The sequence below is a fragment of the Mus caroli genome, chromosome 9, assembly GCF_900094665.2.
Source record: "Mus caroli chromosome 9, CAROLI_EIJ_v1.1, whole genome shotgun sequence".
Taxonomy (NCBI): Eukaryota; Metazoa; Chordata; class Mammalia; order Rodentia; family Muridae; genus Mus; species Mus caroli.
The window spans coordinates 87,244,436-87,254,113 of record NC_034578.1 but is presented as its reverse complement, the minus strand read 5'-3'; the positions used below and the strand labels follow the sequence as shown (position 1 = coordinate 87,254,113).

Sequence of the window (9,678 nt, the reverse complement as noted above, 5' to 3'; positions counted from 1 at the left end):
CTCTCTCTCTCTCTCTCTCTCTCTCTCTCTCTCTCTCTCTCTCTCTCCTTCCCTCTCTCCCTCTCCCTCTTCCTCTTCCTCCTCCTTTCCTCTCACTCCCTCCTTCGCCCCCTCCCCCAATCCCAATAGCATTTTACGCTTCTGTTGCTCATGCGCTCTGACCCAGGCACGGATTCTTTTCTTTCCTGTAACTCCCCACCACCCTCCTCCTTCCGGAGTGCTGAGCTTTGCCACCATGTTCCTGGAAGTGAGCGAGCAGGGTTAGGTTATGCTTATACCTATGACGACTCCGGGAGAAGTTGAGCAGAGTCCTATGCACAGTTGAATACTCAGGTGCCTCCAAGAATTAGGAAAGTTTGTCTTTGAGCATAAAGGACAGGGTCCGAATCAAGGCAGAAAAGTAGACTGCAGACTGCCTGGAGCAGAGAAACTCCTGAGGTAGAGAGCTTAGGACCCAATTTTATTCTTTCTTTTTCTGAAGTTCCTTCTCCCCCTTGTCTTTCTTCTTCTTCTTTGCTCTCATTTCCCCTAAGCCTACCCTGCACGTCTGCCGCACCTTGGTCCTATTTCCGCTCCTTTATTCACCCACCTTCCTCCTCTTCTCTTCTCCTGCCAATTAGCCTTGCCTCTCCCTCCTCTCGGTGACTGGCAGTCCTAGAAGTAGAATCTCACCTTGACTAGAGAGACTGGACCAGAAGAGGTCATGAAGAGGAACTGTTCCAAACTCACTTCAGACTCCCTGAAAGGTCTCTTTTCATCATAGTTCATATTTATCTACCCGAGGGTATTCTGGCCAAATAAATAAATAAATGGCTCAAGGTACAGAAATACACAAATAGAAGGAACAGGTCCTTTCCTTCCAGTCCATGGGCCAGGGGACTAGTCTGGGGTTCCTGAACTCTGTGCAGTGGTACCAGATGAAGGTTCCACTAGTGACAACTGTGATAGCTCCCAGTCTGTGGCCACTTGTTGCAGAAGCTTTGACCTTAGTCCTTGCTCTCTTTAGGACTCTACAGAGTGGATGGCACAGTTGGCACATCCATGGCCTTCAGTCTAAAACTACCATTATAGCTGACTGAGGAAGACCAATTGAAGATTTCAATTTTGGCTCAGAAATGACTGACTGTGTCTGCCCTAGGATCAACTGCTTCCTGAGCTCAGGGCCTTGACTCTGTCTTTGTGCTCAAAAATGCCAAAGAAAGTTCTTGGATCCTCTGTTGACAAAGAACATGTCGACAAGACCCAGAAATCTTTGGGGTTTTAAAGAGAGTTCTAAAGATTGAGAAGAAACATCATCACCATCATCAACAACAACAACAAAAACATAACCCTCTAAAAGAAGGGAGAAGTTTGAACAAGTTACATGGAACACTAACTTAGAATTGATTGAACTGGTCTCTCTCTGAGGATTCCATGATTAGTAAATAAAGGGTTTCCCCCCTTCATTTGCTTTATTTTGTTGTTGAGACAAGGTCTCATGTAGGCCAGGATGGTCTAGAACTTGAATGATTTTGAATTCCTGCTTCTACCTGTACTCTCCAAGTGCTGGGTTCATAGATATTCATCAGCACATATGAGTGAATGGAATGCTGAAAAGGGAACCAGGACTCCACCAAGGGAGCTACACTCCTGCCCCTCAAACAAGGCTTTAAAATTTTTTAATAATTGACTTATTTTCTAAAGCTTGGTACATTCATCATTCATCCCTGCTTGGGGCAAGGGATTTAGCGAGGGATTAACTTCCACAATAATTTCTCTAGCTTTGAATAGTCTGTATCTCTCTGCTCTGCATTAGGGAAGACTTAGGAAATTACAAACAGATTCTGTGAGCACACACCCATACACTCACTCACACACACACACACACACACACACACACACACACACACTAAGGAGAGGGAGAGACAATCGACTTCTGTTTCCTAAGCCAAGACCTTTTCTGACATTTTAAAATCTAGACTCTGAGAATTTATCTCTCACTCTGAAAGATTCATTTACTTTCCACAGGTAGCCCTTTAATGAGAGGTGCTTCTATCTGGTCTCTTGGCTTGTTTTCCTTTCCCCTTTTATCTCTAGACAGTTACCAAATTTCAGTGACTTTTATGTCTGACCTCTGAGAAAAAAATAAAGTATGTATTCAGTTGAGTCTGAGCTGAGCCTCCAAAGCGCTTGAAACACAACGTACAAGCTGAAAAGAGGTGTGTCCCTTCCTGTCCAGCTATTTCTATCCATCCAAACCTCAGAACTGAGATAGTAAACCTGAGTGCAGGTGCACTTGTGCCATAACACAGCCCAGGAACTAAAATTCCTTTTCTCACACCTAAACCTAGAGGGTATACAATTAATTGTTCAGGATGTGTCAAATTTGGGGTCCATTTTAACTCTGGTTAATTATTTGATTTGAATCAACATAGATTCTTAATATATATTCTGTGATCCAGTCCCCATTAAAAAGCTTTGAATAACAATACAGACTGAACAGGGTTTTGTCAAAAAGCATTTTCAGCTATTTTCAGAACCCTTTGAAAGCCTGGTGAGCATGCCGAAAATGTTTGCTTCTCATTTTCACAGGAGACGAAAATGCTAACTTTCCATTAGCAGGTTGTAGAGAGAAGGATTTAAAAAAATATATTCAAGTTTATAGACCTCCTGAATTGTAAGCACTGACCTGTGTACCCAAAGGTTAAAAGAGAGAAAGAGGGAGAGGAGAAGAGGGGGAGAGAGCAAGGTTTTATACACACATCTTGTTAGTATACAGTCTGACTATCTTGCCCTTGAAAAGGTAGGAACATGTGTATGACTTTCCGTGCCAGCAGCAAAAGGGCAAACACATCTGATTCAGCCAAAATCACTGACAGTAGCCTGGCCCCATGGAGCTCCTTCCCAGATGCAGACTTCTCTTGAAGCACTAAAAACATCTGGACCCATCCTGGGTAGACATTTCTTGAGTAGCTAGGGGTCAGTTGACCTGCAGGTCACAGAGGCTGCCTGATACTTGCAAGGTTCTTGGAGCCATATGGTCCATACCTCGGTTGGCTAAACATAACAATGGGACCAGACATTCTTTTAAGGTCCATTTCCCCAGAGACAGAGATAGAGAAAAAAAATACTTCTTGTATCCGTTTATGTTTACTGACATAAAACTTTCAGCAATTATGTAAGGACCTTAAAGGTAAATTTCTAAAATAAAACTCCAAATAGACTCTTAAGCTGATCAGATATGACAAGGACTGGAGTACTAATGTCCTAGAAGTATATTTTAGAATTTCCAGAGATTTATTTTTCATGTCTCAGGATACAGAGATTCTCCAGTTTCAGAAATTGTCCATTGGCTGGATGGGCTAATCTTCCCTGGAGTCCAGTTTGCTCTCAGAAGCTTCCCGCTTGGTTTGCAAAGTAAAGGGGTAGCCTGTAGCCAAGAAGGGTTTTTGGCAAATGCAAGGGAGGGGGGGCTTTCATGAAGGCTATGTAGTACAGATTCTATCTGTAGTCCTGTAACATCCTTCAATCTCTAGAGTCTCTGAAAATTAATGCCTAGAATCACGATTTGAGCATTTTTGCTCACAATAGCCACTACCACCAATGGCATAAACTATGGTTTCTAGTTTATTTTCTAGGAATAGAACAACTGGTGGCTTTATCTTCTGTCAGAGCTTCTTGCATCAGTAGCTGAGATGTCTGACCTCTCTTCTTGGAAAGGGAGAAAGAAGGACAAAGATAAAGCACCAATAGCTGGGCTATTTTTTCATTTTGATTTTCTGAAACAATGCTAAATCACGATTACCTATTCAGCTGAGGGGCTATGGCTCAGAGCCAGGCCAAGCAGCCTCTGCCATCTGAATGTTCTGTTTCTAGGTCTGCAGCCACTTCTTCAGTTCCTTTTTTTTTTTTTTTTAATTTCTGGCCATGGTACCACTCAAAATAAGGTGTGTATCTCTGAAGAGGCTAGTCACTGATTTCAGGATTCCTGCAGTGGGAGGTATCTCAGGTCTTATGAAAAGAAATCATTTAAGCCCCAGAAGCCTGCCATATGTCCAATCCCAAATTATGCAAAGGAGATGAGGTCTGTCAGGATTTTTTTTTAGAAGAGGAAATTTCTTCTAGTTATGGAAAATTTAGCTTTAATCATCATTAATGGAAGTGAGTGTATGGAAAAAATATACTTAGATGCAATTTAATTTCCAAGCAGTACTTCTGCAAAATGTCTTTTCTTTTCACAAAAGACTGGAAGAAATTGATAAGAGAACTGCTAGGGTAGCGTTAAGAGATCAAAACAACTGAATTCATATAATAATCACATCTCGTCTTTGACTTTTGCCATAGAGTCATCCCAAACAGCAGAAGACAGTCGTTTCCTAACTTACTTAACTTTTGTTAAGAAGCTTGCCTTGCATACCAATAAGAGACCATGTTTAGAAAAAAAAAACATGAACTTTATAGTTGAAGTGAGAAAAAAATCCCAACAAAAACAGATGCCTAGAAGGGGGAAAGACCAACCTTAAATCCTATGCTTATTGTAAAAGCAATAAGAAATTAAATTCTTCACAATGAAGGTATTTCTGACAGAGTGCCTGTCAGTCACTCTTGGTTCAGACAGCACATTGTGGGAACATAGTCACGGCCACATGGCAGAAGGCTGGTGTCCCTGGTAAAGATGATGCATATCATGTAAAACCCCATCACCAAGATCAAAGTACACTTCTTTCATGGAAGCCAATACATGTCAAACCTCATCCCAATCAAATTGTCTGGAAATGAATTCAAGATGAATATGTCATAGAATAATGTGACAGTGGGATTGCAGAAGGTCAAGGGTGGTTGTTTCAATGATCCAGTACTCAAATATTAATTCTAGAACGTCCAGATGAGTGGGCATTGAATCCTCGGGCTGCTGGTGGGATGTGGTGTCATTGATTTGTGTGCAAATGCATCAAACACCAAGGTGTTATTCTAAGTTTCATTTAAACTTAGAGATGTGCCCAAACTCACATCCCATTAGAAGCAAAAGAGAAACAATCAATTATGCTTTATGCATCAACACACATACACGCACAAAGAAAAAGGTGCCTGATCCCCTGCAAATCTCTACTGATAATAAGATTTTTTTTAATTACTCACTTGATTCTTTCAGTGTGTTTCTGTACAGCCGTAACCGCTTCCTCATCACCAGGGAAGTCTTGTATTTCATTTTCTGAGTTTGAGCCTGCTTGAGAAGAAAAGGCCCAAGTAAAACAATACCATACATGTTCCTGTGGCAAGAATCCGTGGCCTGGGTGTATGAAAGAAAGATGTTAGTCTGAAAACAATCTTTTGGTTTTTCTTTTATTGTTTTCAGATTTGGGGATATAAGAACAAAGATGGCACTGGCAATACAAACATTGAAAATTTCTAATTTCCCAGTTAGAATTTTTAATCACTCATTGTTCTGACTTTTAGGTAGAAGTGCTCATTCAATGTTCAAAAATCTGTGGCTGCTAGAATTTGAGATTTTGTTTCAGAACACCCCATCATTTCTTCAGGTTGGTTGTTTACATTTGATGAGGCGGGTGGGGAGGGCCCTCTGTTCTCTGGGGATGTGCAATTATGCTTAGTTATATTGTTAGAAGGAAGAAATTTTCAGATTTTCAAATCCTGCTCTGTCAGTAGTAGTGAATAACCCTTCAACCCCACATGCTCCATTCCTGCTCCAGACCCACTTGAGAGCTTTTACTGGCTCATTTTTCAAAGCTAATATTAAATCCACCAGATTAAAAATGTACCATTTTTGTTGTTGTTGTTTGATGTCAAGTTGTCTCTCTCTTTTTCTCTCTCTCTCTCTTTTTTTTTCAGTTGAAAAGTTTAGAAACAGTGCCTCCCTCTTAAGATTGCTTGTCAGTGGCTGGAGCTACCAAGCATTCGGCAACCATAAATCCTTGAAAACATTTTGAGGCCCTCTGCATCAGTCAGGCAAGGCTGTGGAGGCAGTGGAGCAGCCAAACAGCAATCCACCTAGCATTGACCCTAAATTTGATGAGGAAGGACAAACAGTCATTGAAAAAGGTCTTAGGCTGGATAAACACAGCAAGACCTCAGTCAATGGGACGTCTGCCTGTCTTGACACTCTACCCACAGAACAAGTGGCTATTTAACTTGTTGACCCACGGGCTAAATCCAAGGAGGGCTGCACTCTCATACAGGGTCTCTAATTTCTCATGTTTCCCGAACCTCTAACTCAGACCCAAACTACCCTCATGGTTTCATCCTTTCTTTTTCTTTTCCAGGCATAAGCCTGAATATACTCACCTTTTCCCAGAGGAAATTGTTTTCAATTCTTTCTAACAACACATAAAACAACAAAATCCTCCGAGAAAGGTAAGAAGCTCCTTCAAGCACAGACCAAGAAAGGAAGGAGGCCCAACTTTGTATTCGTACAGAAGGGCAGCAAGCTGGGTGTCCTTGCTCTGAATGTTCTCATGGCAGGATGTCTGGCACCACAGTCCCTGGTTGGTTGGCAATAATAGAATTTACTTGTTTGCTTCTAAGGAAAAGGGGCTAAGTTTCCCTAGAAACTTCTGCCTACCAACAATGCTGGCACAGCCCAACTTCTAGGAGGTCTGGATTGCTGGTACCCTTATGCCCTATGTGCATATCCTTTGTGCACTACAAATGCTTCCCTGGGCATGCAAGGAAATGTTTCAAAGGTTGAATCAAGACAGACAAAAGGGACCTTAGCTAGTTCTGTAGTAGATCCAGTCTGTGCAAGGGAACAAGGCAACCATCTCGTTGGCTCAGATTTGAAATCAATCTGAGTCTTGCTGAAGGAACAGACTGAGGAGTGAATTTGGGAACTGTCCCTGGGCTTCTGAATCTGAGGTCCCTAAGATAATAGATCTGAAAAGATCTTTGAGTTTCCCCAAAACTCTTGCTCCTGAGGTGTCCTTTCTTACTAAGTGGCTAACCAGCTTAGTAAGGGGCACCCCCAGGATGTATTGAAGTTATCTTTTATCCTGTACCTTGAGATGACAGGAAAGGGGTGCCAGGGAGCCTCAGTGATTGATAGTCACAAGAAGATGGGATGGCCAGGACTGCAAAAGACACTATTTTTATTTGAGGAATCACAGTCTGCCTGTTGTGAAGTATACTTAGTCGACATAGGCCTGTCTAAGGTCAGAGGTCAACTAGAGCTGGTGACTTCAGTTCCACACTGATTAACCATCAGGCATGAATACTTGCTGGAAAAGCTCGGCCCTGGCAGGCTCAGAGCTACCAAGTCAAAGATGAAAGCCGCTTCTGGTCTTTGCTCAGATCGATGGCCAGCTGCCCATGCACCTCCCTGGCTACCTTGCACAAGCCCTAAAGCACCAGGAAATTGAGCTGAGCGCCTGAGTTGTACACATTCCTTTTCTTATTCCTGTCCTCGAAGGGGGTAGAGATTGGATTTCCCCTAACTCTAGGCTGGAAAGCTGCCGACCTTCAGGTGCTCAGAGTCAAGTCTGCACTAGTAGGGTCACCTGCAGGCAACCTGGCTTGGCCAGGTAAGCCTTACTTTAAATCTCTGCCCCCAAACACAGGAAAGGAAAAGAGATGGCCCAGAAGCAGAGGGTGGAGGTCACTGCCAAGNCTTGCCATCCAAAGGTTGTTTCTGCAGACTCTAGTGAATACCCGGGTCTCGAAACAGCCCTCCCGCACCCTCTTCCCTTTCTCAGTCTTCTCTATCTCCTTGGTCAACTCCAAACTTTAAGACTTTGAACTAGGCAGACTCAAATCTACTCAAATTCTTCTCTTTTCTTTCGCCTGTAATTCAGTATACGCCCCTGGGTTTAGGCTTAGGCCTGCTCCTCCCAGGACCTAACAGCAAGCCAGATTCACATTCAGGAGAAAGAAAACCGGGTCGCGAACCCAGGCCCGTGGCGCAAACAGAGCAGATCCTAGTTAAGAGTCCTGAAGCAGGATCAGGATAAAGGCAGGCAGGCAGCCGGCCCCGAGGCAGACCCAGACAGCATCCTCAGTCCTCAGTTAGTATCCGGAGAAGTTCTACTGTGTAGCCAGCCTCTCGCAGCTCTAACTTGAGTCTTTGACCCTGACGAGGGTAAACCGAAACCCTCCCCGTTATCCTTGCGGTAGGGAAAAAAACAGAAAGGCTGCCTGCAAGGACCCTTCGCGAGCACCCTCTCGGTTTCCACCACGAACAAAACTGACCAAGTTTTGCCCTTCTTGTGCCCACGGTGGGCACACCCAGGCAATTTACAAAAAAAGGGGATCGAAGACAAGCGGGCAACAAGATGGCTTTGGTGCCATTGCCTGTAGGAGCCCCATCTGTCTTTCTCGCACCCACTCCTCCCAGAGGAAAGAAAGGACTCATCTTCAATGCTGCCCCTCCCCACCCCCTTTAGAATTAGTGGGGTGGGGCCTGTACCCGCGATGTGAGTGTGTGTGTGTGTGTGTGTGTGTGTGTGTGTGTGAAGGTAGAGATGGAGAAAGAAGTCTGACTTGGCCTATTCTCCCAGCGGGGTCAGGGTGCCTATGGCCCCCATAAGCACATTTGCTACAAGGCCGCTGGGGCTACAGGCCTTCCCCAATTGACCCCCCTGGTTTCAAGCACTTACCCTGCTCCACCTGTTGCCCGGATCACCTCATTTCTGCACATCACTTTGGGGTAGAAGAGGGGGGACCAGAAACCCCTCTACGCCTCTTTTGTGGTTCCACCAGGGCGGTCATCCTTCATTTCTCCTTCTCCAGCTTTCGGGGAAGCAGTTAGGGAATGTATGATGAAGCAGAAATGAGCCGTCAGGATGATATTTTAATGGCTTATATGTCACGTTGGTGCATGTGGCTTTGAACTGGAGCCGCTCGCGTTTCCTGCAGAGAGCGCCGCAAATCCCACTTGATAACTTCTACAACCCACAACTTTTTTCCCCCTCTCATATTTACTCTTACCTTGTATATTTGGATGGGTTTCCTAAAAATACCCTCTGTCAACGTCCCCGGTGGATTTTCCACAGACTGGAGGAGAGAAGCCTGACTTTCTTTTTTGAAGAATTATTTTCCCTCCCCTCTCCCAACAGCCACCCTTCCCTCAGGTCCCCTCCCTATTTTTTTTTAAAGCAGTCAAGGTGGGTTCAATATTTGTTCTCCCTAGTGAAAGAGCAGTGCAGCCTCTAGAGGAAATATCTCCTTGAATAAACGATTTTCATAATTCTAGGATCCAACTTCCCCTTGTAGGAGCAAAAAGAACTGAATGCCTGGTGTATCTTTTCCCTCAAGAAAATACATAATAGGTTAAAAGAAAGAATCCCCTAACACCGGCTGCTTCCGCTTTTTTTCTGTCACTCCTTACAGGAGTCCGCTCAGATTGAGAGAGAAGTGCTGGGCACAGACTTGTTGCTGGGGGCAGATTTTTTTCCCCCTAGAATTTCTACTTCCTAACCCCACAGGCATAGATGCTTAACACTGTCTCTTCAGATACAGGGATATGATCACCATCCACAATCTGACTTCAGGGCCAGAAGGGGTGTGTGTGTGTGTGTGTGTGTGTGTGTGTGTGTGTGTGTGTGTGTGTGTGTGTGAAGGGCAGCCTGGTTCCAGTTTACCTAGTAGTAGCCACTGGTGTTCATCCTTCCTCTAGCCCTAGAAAGCTAGCTGGCAGAGAGAGAGAGAGAGAGAGAGAGAGAGAGAGAGAGAGAGAGAGAGAGAGAGAGA

General features: G+C 44.1%; 1 protein-coding gene across 1 annotated transcript in view; it reads right to left on the bottom strand.

Annotated features, from left to right (window-relative positions):
- The window catches only part of Zic4 (Zic family member 4), a 17,841-nt gene extending 11,375 nt beyond the window's left edge, over positions 1-6,466 (bottom strand). The window contains exons 1-3 of the mRNA XM_029481187.1: positions 6,283-6,466; positions 5,760-6,000; positions 5,119-5,203 (exon numbers count right to left, since the gene is read on the bottom strand). Coding sequence (XP_029337047.1) covers positions 5,119-5,203; positions 5,760-5,762 — 88 coding nt within the window. The 5' untranslated portion in view covers positions 5,763-6,000; positions 6,283-6,466. The remainder of the gene's footprint in view (positions 1-5,118; positions 5,204-5,759; positions 6,001-6,282) is intronic.
- Between the last annotated feature and the right edge of the window lie 3,212 nt (positions 6,467-9,678).